This window comes from Neodiprion fabricii, chromosome 2 (assembly GCF_021155785.1).
Source record: "Neodiprion fabricii isolate iyNeoFabr1 chromosome 2, iyNeoFabr1.1, whole genome shotgun sequence".
Classification (NCBI taxonomy): Eukaryota; Metazoa; Arthropoda; class Insecta; order Hymenoptera; family Diprionidae; genus Neodiprion; species Neodiprion fabricii.
This window is the reverse complement of record NC_060240.1, coordinates 10,130,315-10,155,634: the sequence shown is the minus strand read 5'-3', so window position 1 is coordinate 10,155,634 and position 25,320 is coordinate 10,130,315. Positions and strand designations below refer to the sequence as shown.

Sequence of the window (25,320 nt, the reverse complement as noted above, 5' to 3'; positions counted from 1 at the left end):
CTCTATCCTCCACAAAATGGATGTACAATCGAGGTATCGCATAACCATCATGGGTGTCCATGGTGCGTACGTTGAAGACAAATATATGTTCCGCATGGGTTGTGAATCACTATTACGCGAAGGCAAGTTCTTGGTGAAATTTTTGCATTCCCATATCCTTTAAAAACATGTTTTTCGTCTTTCAACATGTTTTTCGTCTTTCAACATGTTTCTGTTTCATGTTAATCACATCTTACTTTTGGCCGAATCCTTGTTGGCTTTTGCAGTATTACCACACCCGATGGAATTTAATCCATCTCAACCAACGAAATGGAACCGGGAAAACTGCCGGCCCAACCCAGCTCAGGTCAGGCATAAACTACTGGAGGGGAACGATTCGTCTAATTTATTGTCCCAGTCACTTCCCAGCTTGACTCTCGCCTGCAGGAAAGTGTTATTAATTGGTTACCTGCGGGGTTTAATTTCATTCCTTAAGCGGAACCTACAAAATGTCGTAAAAGAGGTCTTAAATGTTAAAAAAAAACCCGTCGGCCTCTTTGTTTTCTTCGAATCTTGACATCATTTTCGTCGAAGCTTTTGTTGTGATCATTTGACGTGCTGACGTGACTTCTCTCCAGCCCCTTTCGTTAGATGATTCACAATTCCTTCTTACGTACGTACAAAAGCCAATTCGGTAAATTATCAATTTCGAAGAAGTTGATTGTGTAGAAACATGAACTGTATAATGGATAATATTGTCATCAATGCTGTTGTTCGTTTGTTTAAGCATTGTTTTTTTTTTTTTTCATCATTTTTTAGTTTCATATCGCGGCCAGTTCACAGACTTGATCTCAGAGAATCGACATGTGCAAAAAACGAATAAATGAATATCGGCTTAAGTGTATCAATCGCAATGATAATTAAGAGGCCCGGACTGGTTTAGGGATTATCCCCTTCGCTTTGGGATGTGTTACATATCGATGTAGTACATCCATTATAGAACTGAGAATGACTGAGATGACGGTTCTTTTGTCGCTCATTTTTAGACATCTCCATTTTTGTTCTGCATTTTGTAACCACTTACTCAAAGTAAACTTCTTTTTAATGTCAACATTTCCTTTTTTCAACATTCTCGCGTGTTCCCAGAATACAAATCAATCCGATTCATCCATAGATGCCAAAATATATTGTGGTATCATTTTAATTCAACACGGAAGTCTGATTCTCCGACTATTGCAGACAATTTCGTAACTCGAGTAACTGTCACAGGTATATCTACAATGATAGATGCCTAAATTTTTATCTACAAAAACATCCCAATTATCTAACCGAAATTCTTAATGCTACTGAAATTCCATTTATTGCACAAATATTGCATGTATAGCAGAATTGGGAAATCGAATACCTGTCATCTTCCATTATTCCGATCTTGAGAGTTGTATCGCGGGCTTAAAATCTTCAAACGTCACGCAGACGGTTCCGAATATTGAACGATTTCTTTCTGCGAATTGACAGCTGTCAATTAAAAATCAAAATATCGAGATTTCGTGTATCACGAACATGTATATAGATCATATCAGTATAAGCTGCAGGCTAGCATGAACTTCATGTATATGTATATTTAATTAATTTTTACTTGAAACCGGACAGAATTGAGGAAAGTTTTTCGATTCACGTATAAGTCAATTTGTAGAATTTAAGTAAGGATGTATTGTTGCTATTTTTTTTTTTTTAATGCAAATAATATCCACATAATGAATCCTGAATTGACACAGGTTCAAAGATAAAATTTGATATAATAGATGTAAATTTGATACGTACAAAAAATTTCATACACCTTGCAAAGACAAGGAAAAATAAGTTGGATTAAAAAAAAAAAAATTTAATCGATGTACTTACTTGATTACTTTTTTTAATTAAACAACAGCGGCTATAAATCTTGGATCAATGCTGATTTAGGATTTTCAACAAATTGTTATTTCCACCCGCGATTGTAGGAGAGTGGCTTGAAATCTGCACTGCGCCAAGTGAAATTAAATCAGACCCAATAAAATACAGCCATATAATCGTTCTCAGCTCGAGCCAATCATAAATTAATCATTTAATCGGCCTTAAGTGTAATAAATGCCCCATGGAATTAGATGCGACGTAAACGTCGACGATACGAGCTGCATATGGTCTTAAATCTTTCCGGCCACGATTAACGATCTTCTACGTTCGGGGTTTATTAAACCCGGCTTCCACCACTTTCGCGTTAATATTACTATCTCGTACGCGGGATTTTGTAATTCAAACCTCCGTTTCCGGTGGTGGCTAAAAGGTGTCGACGTAACTGTTTTTCAAATTTTATTTCACTTTTTTTTATTATCGTAAAAGAGGTAAAGGTATAACTCAATTAATAACTTCTCCACGGAGAATAATTGGTTTATTCTAGTGTAATGATGCACTTCAGTCGGAGTTTAACAAAGGTAAGAAAACAATTCGCAAAGTGCAGACGGTGCCAAACGTGATGAATTGTGAAGAACTTACGCTCATATGATACATAATCGAACTCGTCAAAGTCTTAATAAATATTCCGTCATCATTCGCGGAGAACGTATGCATATAAGACGGAAGTACGGATCACTTTTTGTTTATACTTGTATAAACAACGCAATCGAAACGAGTGGATACGTTATTCGTATACTTTTCACTTCGATGCGTGACAACGAAAGGCGTAAACTTGGTAAGGATAAACATCCAGGGTAGTATATACGCAATATTTTGCATGGAAGAGATAAGAAATTTGAGCAAAATGTATCAAGAGAAGCAATAAAAATCGTAGCGCATGTATTGTATAAACATCCCGCAGCACTTGGCAAAAGTACGATCGATACGTGCAAAAAGAAATTGTAATCACACGGATGCGTTAATTGGATATCTGTCGCGGTTGTGAGATAATGAGAAGAGGATCGGAGGCACTTGGGTTCGATAAATTATTTCTACATCGGTTCGATGCGTACATGGACACTTGATCAAACACAGCTCTCGATGCATTCGGTAACTGCAACATATCGTCTTGACGTTCAATTTCTCACGAGAAGGAGATCGATCTCAAGTACGGGATACGCGATTAGTACAAGTCACTTTTTCAAGCAGAAACAATTAATTAGTCTACCAATTGCGGTGTCTTTATACGGTATAACATGAAGCTGCAAGAAGATTAAGAAAACGAAGAAAAAAAAGTTTGAACTACGTCAAGGCGAGTTTTTACTCGGGTATAACCATCCTTCATCGGCCTAATTTCCCGTGCTCGGATGCGCTTTGAGATCCTCGTCATGCCCGCTTTAATCTTCTTCACGTGCTTTGAATTCACCCTTGGAACATTCGGGCTCTGTGAACTGAAGTTGCCTAATTACACGAGCAAACTTCCCTCAAATTAGCATCTCAATGAAGGTCACCTTATGCAGAATTACAGCTGTAATTACGGTAGACAATTATACCGTACACGAGTGAAAATTACCTACTAAACACATGCTTATCGCTGTTATACGACACAATACTTGCCACTTTTAGGAATTCGGACTAAATGGGAAAGTCTGAATTGAAAGATAGATAATTGGGTAAAAACGTTTGAAAAATCACCAGCAATTTTAGCTGCGCTAATCATAGTGTACAAAAATGAAACATCGACTCTAGTATGCGAATAGAAATGAACCTGAACAGACTTGGATGTTCGATTGTTTATTATTGCTTAATTTTATTTGTTTCATGTAGTGGGTTTTCAGAATATAAAAATATTTACGAGAGAAAGGTGATCAAAATTCACACAAAAGCCTTATTTTTGCTCTCAATATCTATTTTCTCTTCTTTGCGTGTATAAAACTCGAGGTCTTTCTGACGTGTGTTCGCTTATAACTTCAAAACTGCTGAACCAATTTTGAATCTTTTTTTTCTGTGGAAAGCTCCAATGTCTGGTCAGGCTTTAGACTTTATTTCGTTACAACCAGATCAATAGTTTTGAAGATATAACGATATTTGTAAGCCTAGTCAGAACAGGATCAAAAACTTTGCGAAAGCTTAGAGATTAACTTAGGTTAGGTTTTAGGTTAGGTTTCAGGGTAAGTTTTAGACAAGGTTTTAGGTTAGGTTTCAGACCACGTTTTAGGTTAGGTTCAGGTTGGGTCTAGGTTAGGTTTCAAGTGAGGTTTCAGGTTAGATTTTAGGTTAGATTTTAGGTTAGGTTTCAGACTAGGTTTTAGGTTAGGTTTCAAGTGAGGTTTCAGGTTAGGTTTTAAGTTAGGTTTCAGATTACACTGTTAGAAATGGGGTGTTAAATGTAACACCGAAAATATTCTATAGAAGTCCACACGATTTTGGAGATGATTTTAAGACCACGTGGTGTCAAGTATCGAACGATTTACGCCAATGATGTGAAATTTTACACTAATGGGTGTAGATTTTTACCGACACCGTGAATTTTCCAACAGTGCAGACCGGATATTGTCAATCTACATCTAAATATTTTCACCTCTAAGGAAGATTGTCTTGTACGAATAGAATTTTCGTTACATTACATTAGATTTGCTAGTATATTTATGAAAGTGTAAATAGTATTATGACGCGCACATTGTAATGTGCGTGCAGCGTAATTAAAAGTATGGCTCGTAAAATGAGAGAGACCTGCAGCTGTGGTACGAAATTACGTGCCCTGACCTCGGCCGCAGGATAACCTTTCAGGAATTGACGCCGGCCCGAGACATCGTACATCAAAAAGTCTCGAGTCTTCCAGTTTTACGACTTTTTCGTCTCGACAACGTATAATATTTATAGACATTGATACCATATTTGACTGCGACGAGATTTACATCGAAAGCTTCGTTTCTGCTGTTAAAAAATTATTCACAAATGAAGGGGAATTGAAGGAACGGGGCTTCTTCAATTGACATTTACGAATTCTTGTATTTTTCTCATTTATTCGGGGAATTACAAGTTTAATCGTTTAATTTAGTTCCTTGAAAGGCTGTACAGTTGAAAATTCATACTTTTTTGGTAATTGTATTACGAAATAGTCAAATTTTTAGTGTTCACCGAATTATTATATCCGTAACCTACAGTGATTTTTCTTGAATTGTAAAAGAAAAAAAAAAAAAAATCAGGTACACTGAAATTATGAGCAAGAACTTTGATATTGATTTTCTGAACAAATAGCAATATTGAAATGACTAATATCGAGATAGTAAAAATCTATTCCGGTAAATTTGTAAGAATAGTCTAGCAAAACGAAAAGTGTTTTCAAGTTTATCAAAGTGAAAATTGAAGGAGTTTACCACATTTTTCACAGTTCAAAAGTAGTTTGAAACGAATAATCTGTAATCAAGCTCTTGTTTATAATTTTAGTCTCCTGTTTCTTGCGTTCCATGAAAAATTATTGTGGTTTAAAAATGCGATTAAATAAACACTCAACGTATGACCATCGCGTAGGAAGAGTAGCAAAAAAATATGGATTTTCAACCGTATAACCTGACAGAATAATAATGGCAATAAATTATTGAACTGCGCCTCTTTTTAACCTTCAACGCTTTCGTTATGAGCCGCCCTTGAGAACGAATGTCGCAGAAGCGAGATTGACCGAGTGGAAAGAGAGATTACGACTGCAAAATGCTGGGTAATAATAAAACCAAGTCCGAATTACAATGTGGGAGTATGTGAAAAAATTCCCACCAAGCAGAGTCGGGTAACAAAGTCGCAAAAGCTCCAGACGTGGTTATGAGCCGTAACTTAACCCCGGGAATAAAAAATTAAAGCTCTCTTGGCGAACGAGGGAACAATCGAGTAAGCAAAACGATATGTTGGTAACGCATTCGTGCGAAATGACTAACAGAAATAACCTTACACTTGTGAAATTTCAAATTACAGGACTGAGAGAGATGTTTAGTTCCGGTTACCGCTCAGCCCTTAACTATTTTCATTTTTCACCGAGATCGAAAAATATAGTTCTAGAAAGAAAATGAAAATTAGTTTTCTAGCTGTTACCAGAAAGTCTGGTATCCGTTACTATTCTTTCTCATTACGATCACTGTTGCTAGATTTTCCTGTAACCGTTGCGAAAATTTAATGCTCGCGTAACAACAAATTGACGTTGAAGCCTTGTTTAACTAAAAAAGTAGAGTGAACTTCAGAAACTGATTTTGCGTTGCAATTACCAAAAAAGAATCGACAATAATGCAAAATGGTTAGGCGTGCCTCGTTTTTCGTAATTCCAACAATATTCAAACGGATATTTTAACGATACCTGTTTTACTCAATTTTTCTAGTTACCGTAACAAGTGAAATTTTATTCAGTGAGTAAGGATAGAAATTGCTGGTGAAAAAATTGTAGAACGACGCTTAAACTTTTCACACTTTTCCAATAACGCCTAGTAAATATCATCGTGATAAAATTTCGGCTGTCGGTCAACTTTATTCAAACCCCATTTCGTACACTGAACAAGTTTCGGGTTAAAATAAGCTAAATCAAATGCTATATTTAGTCTGTGAGTTCGCCAGTGTAAATTTCAGACCCCAAACGGTAAGCCGATCAGAAAATGTTTCGTTAAATTTTGCCAATGCCCATTCAGTGCGATATAATTCAACAAAGTGAATAATCGGTTGCTTGTAATTAGCTAGTATTTGCTCCGAATACACACCGCGGTGTGTGCGTGCCTACAAACGTAAATACATAAATTATTGCGTGATTCATGAAACAGCCGGTGATTTTCGCCCGTTGCTTTCGATTTCCTTTCTCAATTTCTCTGTCTTGTGTAAACGTCGCCTTCGTTCCTGGAAGACTATTTCCATCTCTTACAGTCAGCCGTTGCATACTTTTCCACCGTGCCAGGGAAATCAGCAACATACCGACAAATATTTGATACACTGTGCGGTAAAAAAAAAAAAAAAAAGGCACATTCCTCGATGAGTTAGAATTTCTTGCGCCTTATTACAACCGCTGAGAGATGCGTTAGTTTTTTCTTCTTCTTCGTCACGGAATAGATCCGAAATGTAAAAGGCAAAGTTAATAAACACTTTTTAAAAAGCCGCTTGTTACGTGGGAGCAGCAACTTGTTCTCGATAAAATACATACGCGGTGTATTATAACGACTGATAAAAAAAAAAAAAAAAAAAAAGAAAAATAAAAAGAAAAAATAACATAACGGTACATCGGATGGTAGCGGGTCGCAATTTTTCCCGAGTGAATTATTGAGCGAAGACGCGACCTTGCCCGTAACTTGGTACGAAGTGGATACCGTCATGCATACCGTGGTGATTGCACCTTGCCATCGAATAGTTATAAATATCAAATGAGGAAGAAGGAAACTTGTTTCACGGTTAGTTTATACGCTTCTTCCTTGCCGTACACGCAGTAACTGCAAGCTATGAACGTTTTCCACGCTTCCGGAACGGCTCAATGTACAGTATGCAGTAATTTTCGTGACTCACAATTGATGACAAAAGGGCTTTGAATTTTATTGAAGATTTGAAAATCGTGTTTTCAGATTTTTTTCTACCGCAAAAGTTTGAGATAAATTTTCAGGATGTTTCGTCCGTCAGCAAAATGTGTGGTTTTTTACTTTTACCTGAAAAACTTGTTGCGAAAAGCAGGAAAGAAATTTTCAAAGAAGGATGTCGCTGAATTACATTCACTATGAAAGTACCCATTTATCGGAATCCGTAATTCAAGCGGTTGAAAAATTGTACGCCTTGACTCGAAATTAAATTTTGCATAAAATTTCATCTTTAAGTTAAGTTGAAAATTCATACACAAATGTTTTTAACCCTTTGAGTCGCACATTATTTTACTCAGTCAACTTTTGTAACAAGATAGTATTACAAGGTTTTTGGAGTCGTTGATTACGAATCTGATATCAGGTTTCAAAAATTCAAGATCGCGGATCCAATATTGCGGACGAAAATTTCAAATTTAATCATATCCGGTCAAAAAACTCTGTGTATTGATTTTCGGGGTTACTGATTACAAATCTGACGTAGAATTTCAAAAACTCAAGACAGCAGATCCAATATGGCGAATCCAATAAATTTCAAACTCGATCGAATCGTGATAATGAATTATCTTTCCGAAAGATTTTTTCTCTTTATCGACAGCGAGTTTGTTTGGTTTCAAGGAAAATAGAATGAAGCTACTTCCAAACTAAACACACTATTTATGACTATCCTCATCCATTCCTCTTCATGGCATTTTCTAACGCAATGATCCACTTCAAAAGGGACGTCCTCATGGTCCGCCGTTGTCCTTTGAACCGAAGGATCGAGTCCTGGAAGCAAAAGAGCGAGACACTCTGGAGGCTTGAGTGCGGGCTTCGGTTCGAAGATGATGTACCCATTCCGAGTTTTATCGACCAAGGTTTTCCAACCTCTTCACTCTGGCCGTACACCGCTTACAAAAGTTGCAGCTAATGGATTTACCCGCGCCGTGAATCACGGATCGGCATTCCTCCAACTGCCCGAGGCCAAGTCTTCCGTTTAACGACTCGAGTTCCTCTGAATTATATTTCGGTCAACTGTTTACCCCGACCTGTTCAATTAGAGACTCGTCCTGTACAGGGCGTTCCTTGTCAGTCCGACTCGAAGCTTTTTCTAAACCTCAGCCAAAATTCAGCCATTGAACTTTTTCAAATACCATTCTCATTCGTTGTTTGAAAATTATCAGTTTTTGGTACATGTCTTCATTTACATTGTCGGTTACATCCGCGTTCTTCAGAGGCTTTCAGCGCGATAAGAAGCAGATGGAGGATGATTCTACGGTACGAGCATCAAATTTATTGACCACAGGTTAAAAACCGGTTCACCTTGCGTGAAATGCCTCTTACATTCAATTACCAAGCATTTCGATTCGGCTGATATTCTACGCGACACGGTGAAAAAACTCGGATCGTGCGATCTACTTGTTCGTTTATTTACACGTTGATTGGTTTCTAGGATTTGTACGATTTCCGGTGACTCTTTTCCGATTCTCATGCACAGTCGAGAGATCGTTTCTCTCGGTTCTGCACGCGGATCTTCACGAATTCACGAATCCACTTGTAATAAGATATTCTCCTTATTTGGTGCCGCTGAAGGCTCTTTGTGCATGCAGCATCTTACATACGTGTATAAATATAGGCGGATAAAGGACGGAATGAATCGATATATCAAAGCGGTTGTAACAGGATAGCGTGACGAAGTTCAGCTTCGCTTTGTCCCATTCACCTTTATTGCGTATACGGTATGAAGATATACCGAATCCGAGATACGAGGAGGAAAACAGAGAATAAAATTATTGTTTCACTGTCGGAATCGAGTTTAATCTCCAGAACGACTGTTGACTCACGTCTGTCGACGACCTGTGTTAACTCCGTCTTCCACATGCTCTTTTCATATGAAAACAACGCGTCTTCAAGACACAGTGGCGACTCGCTGAGAACGAGAGTGATAAAGTATGACGGTATATTTATAATGAAAACTGAATGTATGAGAGTGATAAATTTAAGTATGTGATAGAGATTAAGGCAAGTAACAAAAGAAATTGAACAATCGAAATTTGCATGTAAATTACAGAGGTGTAGGCTGGGATTCGGGAAATTTTTATAACGTATATGCAATTTTATTCCTGTTATAATTCATAAGCCATTTTTTTGTGAACGGATCGACTGTTCGATTCGTAGAAAATCGGGATAAAGTATCTTGTTGTTGGTAATAAACTGAAATTGTGAATCATCTTGTAATATAAAATAATAAAATCTCCTCGCCTATGGAGAATAGAAAATTTATGCTAACAATAAACGTATCTATTCGTCTTATACTCTCACCTTTCTGCATATTTACTTTTCTATACTTCAACCTCCGAAATTTTTAACTTCCCGTTTCTCTGTTCACAGAGAAAAAAGAAAGTTATAGTAACTTTTTTATCCGACGATATCTTGAAAACGAGTTGCCGGATTTCGATGATTTTCGTGTCAATCAGCGCGGCTTTTTCAAACTTAGAACTGATTAAATTTTAGCTCTGATCGGTTCGGTACTTTTTCAATTATTTGAATAACCAAATTCCAAAAAATCAAACAAAAAAATGATGATATCTTGAGAAGGGATTAATGGATTTGAATGAAAGTTGGTACAGTGAGGTTTTTTGGGTCGCTAGTCACGGATTTAAGATCAGAATTGCTAAATTTATAATACACGTACTCGGTAAGCTGAAAAAAATAAATAAAAGTATTTTGATTTTAATCAAACTTGGCACCCGTTGATTTGTTGAGTGGCTGATCACGGATCTGAAGTCAGATAATGAAATACAAAATGGCGACCCAAAATGCTCAACATTTTTTTTACATGTACCAATTTTGATAGAAATTGGTAAGCAAAGATTTTTTGGTTCACCGATAACGAATCCGAGGTCAAACTCCCAAAATTTGTAACGGTGGATCCGTTACAGTGGTTTAAAATACAAAAAATCGTCGAATTTGCATGTAATATGGTATCCGAGGGCTTTAAAATCGTTAATCACGAATCTGAATTTGTATTTTGAAATTCGAATTTTGTTTTCTCTACGAACTTGAAGCCTGCAGAGTGAGAACGGGAATTTCTAAGGCCGTTTGTTAAATTCTATGACACACATTTTCGTGTCCTCGAAAATTCTGCATTTTGAAACTTCTCTTCTCCGAAATATCTGCATTTCCATTCAACAGTAACTTGCCAAATTTTCTGGTAAGATGTTGCCTCGTGGATCCTTATAATATACCCATGGATCCAGAGTCCAGGTTCAACGTTCTCCGATGTTATGTTTATCCTGAAAGCCTGGCACGCGTTCCCTGCGGGCTTTATTTGCGGCTAGAATTTCGCGTTCCGGTTCTGTACAATTTTTTCAATAACTCGTTTCTGCTTTCGCCTTTCTGAGGTAGGATCATTTCACCCTTTTGAAAGCTTGCGAAAATAAGACGTAATCGATGAAGATGGCGGGCGAAATTTTGGATTTAGACTAGCAACGATTCCCTCCAACGATTGGAAAAATAAAATTAAGCCGTTGAAAAATTGGATCTCGAGTGTTTTTTTCTCACTTTTTCCCAGCAATTGAGGTTTCGTAGGAGGCCAGAAATTGCAAAAAGGTCCCCACGAGGAGTCTGGAGAAGGGCAGGCAGCGCCTTCGTTGATACCTGGCAAAGGACAGGTTTGCTCCACGTGTGTGCGAGTGTGTGCCATTTTTCACCGTTTCTTTTATTCCTCTTTATTCCTCACCGGCCGCTCTATAATGTACCTGGGTAACTCGACCGGCGTCAGCGAGAGCCAAGAACGAAACGAGGAACGAACCCGCGAACTCGATCTTGCCGAGTGAGGTGAAAACGTAGAAAAAATCGATATCGAAAGTGACAATTGTTGAAAATTTCACAAACGCGATGTTACATATTTTCGCGAAAATAATTGCACGAGTCTTTAGCGTGGGGTGAAAGTGAAGAAGGATTAGATAATGGAAAGGTCGTTTTACGAAATTTTCAAAAATTCAATAATCTGTCTCATTCGTGAGAAAATATTGCAAGTTTTAGCGTGGAGGTGAAAGTGAAGAAGGAATAAGCAAATGAAATATACGCGACGTTTAGTTTTCGAAAAAGAGAAAATATATTTCATTCGTGTCATCAAGAAAGATTAGAAAATAGAAGAGTCGAGTTATATCATTTTTCAAACCGCGAACATCTATTTTGTTCGGGAAACAATTCAAGTTTTCAACGTGGAGATAAAAATGGAGAAAGATGAGAAAATGCCAGGGTTGTGATGTTGAACTTTCAAAAACTCGAAAATCTATATTATTCACGTGCTTAAAATAGAAAGTTTTGGTGTTGGCATAGAGACAGGAGGAAAAGTTTTTTGCAAATGCTAGAATTTTCCAAATTCAAGCAACGGACTTTGCCAAATTAAACAGCCAGCTCGACTATACTACCGAAAATTTTTTTTTCCGTTGCAGTGAAATGCAGTCTTTTACCATCCGTGTATCAACTGACTGAAATTTAAGTCTATCAAACCGAAATTATTCTCGAAAGATTCTTCTCAACTTTGGCTTTGTAGCAATACATATTTTCCCTTTCCACTTTTCGACCGTTCGAAATTTCGTAATTTGAAATTGAAATAAATTTTCGCGTATCTGAAAACTCGGGATCGCAACCTTCCTGTTCCTTGATCCTTGGACATTTCTAGCCCCAACCCGTTCGACAAACGCAGCAGAGACTCAACAGTAACGAGACTCGCTGACTCGAGGTTGTTTCTCGAACCCCGAGGCCTTCTCATCCTCACGCGTAGGTATAAGTCGGGCGTTTCTTTATGTTTATTTATTTTTGTTATTTCTCATTTTTTCACCGAGGCTTTTGCCGCGGCTGCGACGGCCATCGCTGTAGCTTAAACCGCCATGTGATCCACCGCGTGAGAAAAGGATGCCACAGGGTGCGTGTATCTTGATCTGCGGAATGTTCTCCCTGTTATAAAACCATTTCCCCCGCGTGAGAAAGGGGACACGCTTCGGAATATTGTCGCCGGAAATAAGAAGGGAAAAAGTCGTAAGGAATAAAGCAACTCGACGAATATAATTATGTTCCCGTACAAGTCCTCGGGAGATATTTGACAATAGTTTAAAATCCTCAATTATTAGTTCTTAACCCTTTATAGTCATTTTTTTTTTTTTCTTTGTGTATTTAGAGAAGTTTTCAATATATTTTTTTGCTATTTTTAATAGTATACTAATAGGCTAATTATTATTGTTATCAACAAATTGATTAAAAAAAAAAAATCGTGAGAATTGAAGGAATAATTTATTTCCGAGATAGTTATATCATTTTGTTCTTTTTTTTTTTCAAATGGCACTTGCAGCCTTTTTGCAATTTTCTTCTTCAATTATCGTACAGTAGCAACTTCGCAAGACTACATTGTTAATTATCCAAACGTATAAAAAATTACTGACAAAGATATGAGCAACCATATATAATAATGTTGCTAACGTCTGTGTTGAATGCCCTGGTAAAAACACTTTGTATGTTTACAAAGTACGATAAATCGTTATTGAGAAACGGTATTTTTATCTCGGTTCAGCCGTGAGAATAGACTGACATTGCAATGACTCACATGATACGGTGTATTTTTTACTCAACGTGGAAGATTCAGCATGTAACAACAAACGATACCTACAAATTGGGACGAAACAACATTTAAATTTGAATAAACAATGGTACAGGTGTCGTTACCCCCCCACCCTTTGACAACGTCTGGATCATTGTTTATTAATTTTGCTAATTATATGCACCATGCCGCTGTTTTGTTATTAATTTAGACAACAAAAATTCTAAAATGTTCTTGAAACTACAAACAATAAAGCCCTCTAACTCAAATTGCTCTCGGTGTTTTCATTTTCTTTAAAAAAAATGCCTAAAAATTGATATGATTTTAGACCGTCCAAACTGTAACTTTCCCCCTTAATACAGCTAAATTAAAACTGTTTGGTGTTACTGGATTTAGAGAATAACATAGTAATATAAACGCAAAATCAGAAAAACTGTTTATTCTTGCAAGTGTTCGTTGGCTTTTGTTCAGCAGCGCAACCGCCGTTTTGCAATTTTTCTGTTCATGATTTTTCGATAAACTTGATATTGAGTTTATATATTATTGTGCAATTTACGATAAAATGGTTTTATTTTCAAATATAAACAACGACAAATTGGAGGAATCGAAGGTCAACTATTCACGTAATTACGTACCAATTCGAATATTAAGTCGATCGTCAGCGATTTTAATTTTTTTCTGCGTAATATCAAACGATTTCAAACAGATTTTGCTGATCGCCCAGCTTGTGCCGGATGATTTTGTACTACATTGGAAATCCTTCCGATGCCTTCAAAGCAATTATGTCACATTATTTAAAACTTTTCTCTATGTTGATTTACAAAAATTCAAGTTAATATCACGTGTTATTGGTGAGCCTTTTTGACGATTACAACTTAATTCCGATGCTTAAAAGGATAATGACTTTGATTTTCTTGCATTTTCCGATCGCAACTTACTTCGAATAATTTCAAACGTTATTCGAACTTCCTACTGAATAATTGAAAGAAATTCCAGCTAATTTCAGATCATAAATATTTCGTTCGACCTAACTTAAGTGATTTCTTACGAAATCGCCAGTAAATTCTAAATTCTAAATGTAAATACACAACGAGCAACTTCCGAATATCCTCGCAAGAAATTCACTCCTGCGTCTTCTCAAAATATAACTTCATTTATTTTTTCCGTAAATAAAAAAGAAACATCTTCTGAGAATCGTCTCTAAAGTTTTTCGAGCACATAGTTACGTTATTGATTTAACAGTATTCAAGATACTTCGTTGAAAACCTGGAATGAGTTTGGAGTTTTTCTATTTTCAGAAAGTATAAATAAATATCGTACAGATTTTTAGTCTATTCATTTCGCTACGAGACGAGTTTTGAGGTTATATTTTCCGAATTACTCGACTATTAATTCATACGATAATTCATCTATCCTGGCTGACCAGATTTCCTAACACCGTATACGTTATATCACAAAAAATTTTGAATCGTGATCAAACCTCGTGAACACTCTTAAATCGGTCACGTGATTCAAAACACCATGTGCTTTTAGGGACCAATGGGCTCAATTATCACCAATAAATTTCTAACGTTGTCGAAAACCCTTCGAATAATAAAACCTGTGTAGTCCTCTGAAGTGAGCCTAGACGTGTTACTAGCACTTTTAAGACTCAAATTTCGCGGATAAGAAGAGTGTGGAAATGAATATGGCGACGGTATTTTTGAAATCTCCTTTTCAATCTACGAGTTGTTTTGCATTCTAGGGGGGTAATTTCATTGCGACCCAGTCTATAAAGGTTTGAAACTGGATTTACGTTCAAGATCACCGAATCGAAAAACGAAATGGAAATCGGGCCCAATTTCACTCACCCAGAATGGTGCCTGGTGTATCCAGGCTGCTGGTTCCCCTGGGCAAAAGGGTTCCTCTGCTGATGGGCCGGACGATGATGATCGAACTCCCCATAAGCGACGGCCCGAGTTCCAGCAAACTCCGCAGAAGCGAGGGCCACAAGTCGCTGAGGCCCCGCCTGATCGGGGTCGTTAATTCCAGCGCGCCACTTCCTCGCGGTTTGGGACTCACGGGGGTGATGCTGGGGCCGCGAAGCGTGCCGGAAGGCAAGGGAAGGCCAGCGGGGCTGGCCCACTTCTGGGAACCGATTAGAATCAGGCCCCTGAGGCTCCTGATAGACGGCAACCGCGACTGAGGCCCCGATGACTACGACGAAAAGACGGAAGACCGCGATCTCCTTCATCTCGCTAAATTCTATTCTTCCTATTTCGCGTTTACGAAGGCTGAGAGACTCGAGGCGTCGTCACCGCATTTCCGCTCCGCGTGGTGAACGCGGCAATTTCCGGTTTCTGCAACTGTCTTTTCTCCTGATGGTGAGGTCGTCGAATCTTGTACCGCAAATCCGAGGGTTACCGGTTACCTCTGGTAGAAAATCTCACGACGGTGAAACAGAGACTGAGACTCACCGTCGCCTGGACTCGGTCACCACGTGGATCGCGGTCCCCTCCAGACGAGTCGCACCCCTTCTCCGACTACAGAATTCCCCCACACGGATCTACGCGGTCCACAATCCAGCCTCTGTGTGCAATGCGAGCCCCCCTCGAAACCTTCTGCTAAACGCCGCGATTGCAGCGTGCAAATTTTCACGGCACTGCACTTCCGTAAATCATATAAAGGCGTTAGAAAAAATTAAATTTTTTAGGTGTGAAACACAATTATTGCAATTTTGTTGGCCGGTGATCAAGAAACGTGCGAAACTTCAAAACACTCATCTTCATTATCTTCGTAATTTTTCTAAGTAGAAAAATAACAACGCAAACAATCTACAATTTTTGCAATTTTTGCAGATTTTTTGGTTGTGATTTTTGCACCTACAAATATTATGAAGACAATGTTTTGAATTTAATGAAGACGAGTGTTTTGAATTTTACTAGTTTCTTGATCACCCTTGAAAAAAAATGGCAAAAATTGTATTTCGTGCCTAATAATTTTCTCAGAGTCTGCCAAATTTCAATCGCTCGGTAGCATGGGATAAAATTATCCGAATGAAATTATGGAACTTTGTTTCGGGTGTGGTTAAAGGCTCATTGCTGTTTCCTCCGGCCTCAGAAACTCCGATTTTTACCTGCTTTTAAATAACGACCCTGATAAAATCCACCCAAGTGTGAATCGTTCTTTGGACCAATTCGGCTCGACTTGTCGTTTCGCTCTGGAGTTTCAGCTGTCTTTCTACATGTGTGTGATTGTGTGTATATTTTTCTTTGTTTACTTCTCTAAAGATTGGCGGAATGAAACGGGGAAAAAATGGCTAGAGGTCAGATGTAGGTGGGTGGAATCTATTGTCGGTTAGGATCGAAGAGGAAATGGGCGGAACATCATTTAAATTATTTTATATCTTTGGGCTGATCTTCGCGACGAGATACATCGTGTTCCAACGAATAAGAAAAACATCTTTTAGGCCTCGATAAATTTAATCATTTTTAGGTGGAGTATCAGCAGTACAGAACCAACTTAATATACGGTCTATCCTTCGGAAATTTCCATGGAATAGAGTAAATTCGAATCATATGAAGCTCACAAAAATTCTGCATCCTTATGTGATTTTGTATCAATTTGGTGTCATTTGATTCACTTTCAGCAATTATATTCGAATCAAAAGTCAGGGAATGAGTTGATTCTCGATACTTTAAAATATCACGCGTGAAAAAAAAAAATTAAGCAATGAAACGGGTTAAATCGTGAAATAAATTTTGAAAATCTGTCTGGAACATTAGACATTTACATTAAGTCTTTGAAAAATTCTTTATAAAAAGTCTTTGACGGAAGTAAGAAAAGTTGTGCGCAAATTGTGCAGAAAAATACTGTTCCCGAATGCACAAGATTTACATACTTCATATGTGCAGAATATAAGAATCGCGGAGCGGGGACTATATATACATGGTCTGGTTGTAGTTGGTCGTTCTTTATCAAGTCTGCGTATGTCGGAATGTTAGTCAGGCCCAAGGAGGCAGATAGAGGTTCTCCTACATTCTCTTTGTCGAACTTCGCGACGCACAGAGCAACTGCAGGGCTGGTTAAAACGCTTTCACGGATGTAGAAAAACAAGAATTGTTTATACATATAATCATGTTTGAAACGAAACTTGCAGAAAATCCAATAAAAATAATGAAATTATTGCGATTTGTGTAATCGCTCTCAGGTAATCTGTGGAGTTTTAGAATACTGTAATAAAATTAAAGTAAAACAATATTTCTTACTTCCCAGAAATTTTCTAAACTGATTACGTACAACTGTTTCAATTTCAAGTGAATGATCAAAAGTTTGCCGCATCTTTATTCTTAAACAAGTTTCTGAAGTATCGTCAAAATTTTGTCACGGTTTTAAAATTGTTTCGAAAAGACAAAAACTTCGATACATATTGTGTCGGAATATCCGAATAATATTTTTGATATACCTGACTGTACGGTTGCATTGTTACATTGGCAGACGATAGCTTGATTTTATCACAATCTCGACGTGTTTAAAACTAGTTCCACGATATTCAACCCTGAGAATCTCCAATCAAATGAACAAACAATTCGATGTAATTGAATTCAGATATCGTCGTGAAGTGATAAGTGAGGCTTAGATTTTTTTTGTCTAAAATACGAGCGAAAATAATTCTTTAGAATCAGAATCCACGTGGAAAATTAAATCATTGTTCGAAATATTAGCCAGCCCTGGTGATATATACGTGAACTTTCCCGACGTGGCGATATATGCGTGATTTCAGCGAACTGCTTTGTCGCCGCGGCTGAGAGATTGCCGGCTTGATTGCGCTCAGCAAATTGATTATTTATCCCCCGTTCACCAGAGATACGAACTGCTGTTGCTGCCGCTGCTGTTGCTTGCTATTACAACGATATTTCGCAACAAGGTATACACACATGTCTCAATGCAAGCACCTCGCTCGCAGACAGGAGCTAAATTTACCGAACATGCTCACAAAGACGCGGGTTCAAAGTGCAGCTCGCCTATATTTCTCATGCAACGCGCGGTTATACGTTCAGCTGCTGGGGCATGAATCAAGTACAAAGAAAAAAGGAAGAGAGAAAATTTCGAAAGAATTATATGTAGATTTATAAGGAGATTTCTGGATAAAGATTCCTACTACCGACAATTACCGACATTTCACCCGAGACTCAAACCTTTTAACGTGATGAATCCGTATCCGGAACTCTCTTTGTATGTATATTCACTATTATAGTAGGAGATATGATAGTTTGAAATTAGCTATAAAAATTTACAATGCTTTGTACCTATGTCGTATCATGTGCAGTTCAATATGTAAAAAAGAAAAGGAATTAAAACCGAGACATTCTTAAGTAGGAGATTCCAGTTATTATTAATTTCAAACACATACAATACTATTGTAAAATTGCTTCATTTTTTCCCTTGTAATGCCAAAAAAGTGTCATTTGACTAACTTTCTTGAATTATATTACTGATCTTGCTCTCGAATGAATTTATACTTAGCTCTTTGGTTAATCGTAAGGCCACAGTTATGTTCTTTTAATTTCTTTCTCTTATTCTTTGTTCACGAAATTGATGTCAGTTATATTGAGTAAACTTTCCACTGTGTACTGCAAAACTCAAGTCACAATCCGACGATTCTCAGATCTGTAGATCTGAGATCTATCTCTTCGGAATTGCAGAAATAGAGAATACCGAAATCATGAAGAAGAGCTTGTACATCAATGTTTCGTTTCAAAATGATTAGTAATTCGGTGAAGTGATTCGCTTTCTCTCTACAGAATTTAATTTTTATTCAGAAGACTGTTTTCTATACAAATTCGCCAAAACGCTTTTTATATCATTTCGGCATCGTTAGTATAATTTGAAAACATTGCCGATGCATGAGCGATGTGTTGACTTTGATTTAAAAAAATGTGAATATCGAATTGACTACTGAGAAAAAACTCAACACCTGTTTTAGTGAATTTGTTGAAAATATTCCATCGTAGAATTAAATAAAACGAATCTAACTATACTTCAAACTATTTCGAAACGATTTCAAACGATCAAGCATCGATATATCTCAGCAGTTGTGCATAATTCCAGTATTTTCTAATTTTGCGTTTTTAAAGGAATACTTCCTAGCTTAGAAATATAATAATTTGATGAGAACTCAAAGTACGAGTATTTGTGTAAAAGTGTGTGATTAAATTTACACAATTTTACCTTATCGAGGCGAGATTCTTTCTGCGATATAAAACTCCCTCTATTTCATTTTCGCTATTCAATAGCCAATTAAGGAGAAGAATTAAGAGAGGCTGTAAACTTTTTTAATTCTCCTCTTAAATTTTACCCCTCTCTCCTTTGCATATTTATAACTTTTACCTTATCTCGGGACTCGCATGTGTGATCCTTAAATTCTAGCGGATGCGTCGGTAGCCTGGACGCGTAGGAGTCCGGCTGTACAAGCTGCCACGCAAAAGGAAGATCTCACAGGGATATAATCTCTCCGATATCTCGATTCCATTGTGGATCCACGCCGCTCTCGGCGAGACTGCAGCGAGAGAGATGCGGCAGAAAACGATCAAGAGCCTAGACTCCAGCGGTCCATTGTCTTGTCTGGACGCGATGCGGGAATAGATATATTTTTCCGGTGAATTATTCATTAGTAGACCGGTTAAAAGCCCGCGGGGGACTGACTGACGGATGATTATTATCAGCATCTCGCTAAGCTCTCGGCTCGCCAATCAAGGAAACTGGTATGAATTTTGACTAATGACAAAAGCGCAGATTCGATCTTCACAATGTAATTATTTCTCGGAGAAACGCAATTTTTCATCCGTCGAGGAAAAATTTGCTACTCAAATCAAGGTAATTACTGATCGCTTTGGTTCTTAATCATCGGCTGCAATACATCTTTTTTTCCGAATTCAGCCTACCGATACAAAACTCGATGGCAAAATTAGAGAATTATCGCTTGCATACACTGAGAGAAATTTTTAGTTTCGGTTACCGCTCAGTCCTTAACTATTTTCATTTTTTACCACAATCGAAAAATATAGTTCTAGTTACAACATGAAAATCAGTTTTCTAGCTGTTACCGGAAAGTCTAGTATCCGTTGCTATTCTTTCTCATTAAAATTTTATGCTTGTGCAAGAATAAATTGACGTTAAAGCCTTGTTTAACTAAAAGAGTAGAGTAAACCTCAGAAACTGATTTTGCGTTGCAATTACCAAAAAAGGACCGACAACAGCGCAAAATGGTTAAGCGTACCTCGTTTTTCGTAATTCCAACAATATTCAAACAGTTTTTTTTAAAGATACCTGTTTTACTGAATTTTTCTAGTTACTGTAACAGATGAAATTTTTCTCAGTGTAAGTATACAAATTTTGTTAATCTGCAGATGTATGACTTTTTCATTGAAAATGCTAATTATTTGTGTCTATAAATTGTTCAGCTTATACCTGTAACTGAAGAATTCAACGTTCTCGTTTACCGAATGATAGGATCATTTTTCTATGTGAAAGATACACTCCCATGATATTATTCTCCATTACGGGCATAAATTTTGGTGACTCGAACTGCTCGCGGTGTCTTGGAAATGGGATATAAATCAGAGATAATACAAAAAGTATTTAAGGAATGGCTGGTCGAGCATCGGTCCGAAGCATCACGCGAACACGCAATTTTGCAATGAGAATTAGGCGACCTCTGGAAGACATAGAATATCTTGGGAATTAAAACAGACCGTGATTTTTCCAAAAACGTTAATTATTATCGAGAACTTACTATTAGTTGAAATTCACGACTTAAAACTCTTGTTACAGTAAATTATAGTGATGTGGATCGAGTTTATTTCACCTCTATCCATTATACCATTGATCATCGAAGTACATCGAAATTTCGATTTCATAATTTGTGGTGCTGATGCTTTTTGGCCAAAACGCAAAAGCAGTGAAAGGAATCCTCGCAGATGAAGAGATATTGTCGGTGTAAATGGCCGTCAAGAAGCGTGGAGCTTCTTCTTTTTCGATGTCAGATTACGTCTAAATATATCCGAGAGTATAAATCAGTTTCTTCTCACTTCGTCGTTATCCGCTGCTATCGGTTATTACTCTGTCAAACCAGAGGATTAGAAGCTCAGGAAAACCCGACGCAGTATTAAACCGGGTCACAAGTCCCTGCATTGAGATAATGGAACCCAAATTTCGTAAATACCCGGACGCGTTTTACAGCTATGAATTAACTTTTGATCGTGGTGAATCGAATCGTTATCAATGTGCTTCTGAATTTCTCTCATCGTGCAAATTTCACTTTTCATGATCAATATTAAGAGGTTGTCTTGTCCCACAAATTCGATAACAGCTTGATGTTATCTCTAGTTGAATCTGAATACCTTTATTACGCTGATAATTTTCAGATTTTTTGAATTTTGAGAAGACAAAAAAATCACAGCGGATAATGAGTTTTATAAAATCACTGCAAAGATTTTAAACAATTTAGAGAATATGTTTTCGGTAAAATACGTTTTGAATTGGATTTATTCATGAAGCTTTAACATCAACTTATTCTTCTTAATTAATACTTATTTTAATTAACAAATTCCGAAATGTGTCGTCTCTCTACATCGGAGTAGAGACGAAATTCTCTCGAATCAGTCCGATAATACAAATTTAATACAGGCCTGTATTACCGACCGTATAATTCACCAGCGTTTAATATTACTTGAAGATCTTTTGCCGACGGATCGCAGATGCCTGCATTGTTACCGTGAAAAATGGTTTTCTGATCATTTTCATCTGGAAAAAATGAATCAATAAATAGTAGATCTATAAGTTAGATGTACATAGTTAGTTACTCGGAAGCCTTAAAATTCGTGTTTAAATGGTACAAAAGCTTCTTGTTTCAATCATCTGTGCCAACGAAATGTGAAAAACGTTTTTCGCGATGAACGATGGAGATCGCAATCGAATGAATGTGTAGAGTCACATTTTGAAATTGTGTTTTATCGAATTTACATTTCTTCAATAACTGTAGCGGTTTTCTTAAAACGAAATATTGAAGTTATATCACATTGGTATGCGCTTCGCTGTCAAAATGTTACGATACATTTCTTTTTATCAATTTCATCGGTTTTTTTTTCTAACTAGCAAGAAAATCGAAAATTGGCTTAAACATTTTAACGCAGATGAAAACAGAATACAGCCACAGAGGGTAGTGAAAAAACGAAAAAGTAATTGAAAAAATATTAAGGCAACACTGGTAATTTTTTCGGTCGTATTTTGTTATTCGTGTTTTTTTTTTATCAATTAATAAAAAATGGAAAATTGGCTGGAATATTTGAAGGCAAATAAAATCGGAACGAAGCCAAAGATGATATTAAAAAATCATAAAATTATTTGGAAATAACTGATTTAACGTCAATCGAGTGAAAACTTATGAAATTTCACTGAAAATATACATCTTCGTAGAATGTTCTCTGCAGATCGTTTTAAACTATTATGCAAAATGAAAATTTTATCAGCGTTCCGATTATTTCTTGACTGCGGTATTTCGCGCTGTGAACCGATAAACCTAGCCCGCAGCATTAGCTACATGCATTATATGGTAATTAGCGTGTGGTGCAACTTATACTGCATAAAATGAATAAATTATAAAATTGAAACGAGGCGGTAATCGGAGAGTCAGAAGCTTAATGAAATGCCGGAACTCGGGTTGATGAATCGCATCTGCAGCATGCACAAAAAAGAATTAAGGCCAAAGAAGAATAAAGTTATTGATTATAAAAAAATATTTCTTTCAAATCCCTTCGTTCAATCGTCGAATCAAAAATATGTTTTAATTTTTCCGTACACAAAGAAGATTTAGTCCATAGAAAAAATATGATCTATATTTAGTCAGATTCAAGTAACCGAATTTGTTCGTTTTAGAAAATACTCCGATAGAACGTATATATTATATATATAAATTATAAAGTTAATTGTGAGTAACATTACTGAAACAAAAAATCGATTCATTAACATGCAATTAGGGTAAACTTGATATTGTTTGTAACGGAATAAAAATTCATTCAACTATAGTATATGGCAATCCAAAAATTTGTCCAATTTTGAGAAAACTCAACTTTTTTCTGAGTCAGACCCGCCATTTGGCTCGATATTCGGTATAAAAAAAGACTACAAAACTCGCTCCGGCCAATCAGGGTTGAGCATCTGGGTTTTGACCCACTGACACCGTCCCGTGACGTCACGGGAGAGCCCGAGTCTCGCAAACGGCTCGAGTAGGGTGGGTTGACCTCCGTTCTGACCTTATATTACCGCCGAGATGTCTCGATTGCCTTTCAATCTCTGGCGCTTTTCCATTTTCCCTGGATTTCCGCTTGCCTTGTATATAATAATGTTACAGAGGGTCTTCCATTACAGATATTTCGAAAAATAGCCATAATCCAAAGGCGGAAATACGTTTCAACGTCGGACGAGATATGCTTCATTTTTACGAGACGTTTGTAAAATTTCTCTAACAATAAAACGACGTGCCTCGTAAATTTCGCGGCGATGGTAAGTTTCCGGAATCATACTTCGTGGGCTTTGTGGATTCGTTTTTAACCCAGGTTCATCCGATTATGAACCGGAAGTCATGCTGATTCGATTATTTGAATAAAGAAAATAATTTTTAGTAGGAGTCATTTTTAAAGCTTGACCCAATTTCGTATAGTATTAGGAGATTCATTACGAATACGGCTTTCAAATTGAATTCAAATTTATGAAACGATTTCCACGGGAGAAAGTTCAGAAATTTATTGTAATTCCGTGAAACTTGAGGTTCCAAGATTTTTGGAGTTTTTTCATAATTCCTTTTCCGCAAGTCTCAGCAGTGCGACGTTTCAGATTGCAGATATAACCTCATGACAATACGTCGAAATCAGTCTCACAACCTTCAATTGTAATTAAAACTGGTTAAAAAAAGTTTTCGAATTCGGTGATTATAAACATCGAATCAAAATTGCGTTATTCGGTGTTAAATGTAAAGATCACAAATGATGGATTGCAAACAGGAAATAAAAATTTCCAACCCAATTACTAAACGTTTTGAATCTTGATTCACCACGCTCTATCCATTATTTTGGATTTCGAAATTTTCACACAGATTTTGGACATAAATGATCGAAAAATTCATCGAAAATTCGTTGTTTCTTATGATATCTGAAAGTAGGAACGGAACTTGTATATTTTTAAGCTTGGTGAAATCGGCTTATCATAACCTGAAGAAGAATCATAGATAAGACACGTTATTCCATAAAGAGAAAAAAAAATAAATAAATAAACCGACTTTACTTATTTTTTTAACGCTGATCAATTTTTCCTTCAACGGTAGCTGATAACTTTCATACCAACGCGAGCATATTTTGCACCTTTTTTTCATGCTTGCGTTCGGTACGTAAAGTAACCGTTTCAGCAATGGTAGAGTAAGTCACGAGGGCGCATGCGCGGAGTATAATAAAGATCATTTCCAAGTCCTAGGAGTTGAAAGAGGTCTGTTCTGTTCTCCGCGCATGCGCAGTCGCAATAAAAAATCTAACATGAAGCGACCCTAACCTCAATTTCATGCTTCGTGACACGAGGCGCAACTCTTGTTATATAAAGAATCGTGTGCAACAAAGAGGCAATGAAATATTGTACTATATTTCTACAGTTATCGTATCATCGAAGATCGAAGAATGAATCCTTGCAAAACAGGACACCGTGTACGTTAATATTGATAAAGGTCGAACCTCGAGTTACATCGTGAAACTAACTTCGGGTGAAAGAATTTCGGTGAATCGATGAGGAACCACGCGACGTATCTGACAGTGAAATCGATCAATTGTCTGAATTTCCCAGCTTCATATGTTATTTTCAAATATATATACAATTATACACATGCACGCACGTAAACACGTGCATGTGTGTGTGTGTGTGTGATTATACACAAATTTTTACTTTATTCTTTTTATCTAGCCATAGTATTATATAAAATTATAATTTTTTTTTTTTTTTTTGTAACAACTTTATTTTTGACGAAACTGGATCCTGGCGCTTTTTTACGAGGCAGGAACTATCGCGCAACGTCCTGCGCTTCGAGGATATGATAGCCATTCACCACTTTGTCTTGGAGGACTCTCCCCAAATATCGGTTAGCTTTCTGCCGTACGTATTTTATTGGTTAGATATCCTGATATTAAAAGGCCAACGTCGCGAATGAATTCAGGG

At 37.0% G+C, this 25,320-nt stretch overlaps 1 protein-coding gene across 1 annotated transcript in view; it reads right to left on the bottom strand.

The window, feature by feature from the left end:
- The window catches only part of LOC124176608 (low-density lipoprotein receptor-related protein 4), a 28,812-nt gene extending 13,270 nt beyond the window's left edge, over nucleotides 1-15,542 (bottom strand). Inside the window, exon 1 of the mRNA XM_046558133.1 lies at nucleotides 14,937-15,542. Within this exon, the coding sequence (XP_046414089.1) occupies nucleotides 14,937-15,319 (383 nt within the window). The 5' untranslated portion in view covers nucleotides 15,320-15,542. The remainder of the gene's footprint in view (nucleotides 1-14,936) is intronic.
- Nucleotides 15,543-25,320: the final 9,778 nt, after the last annotated feature.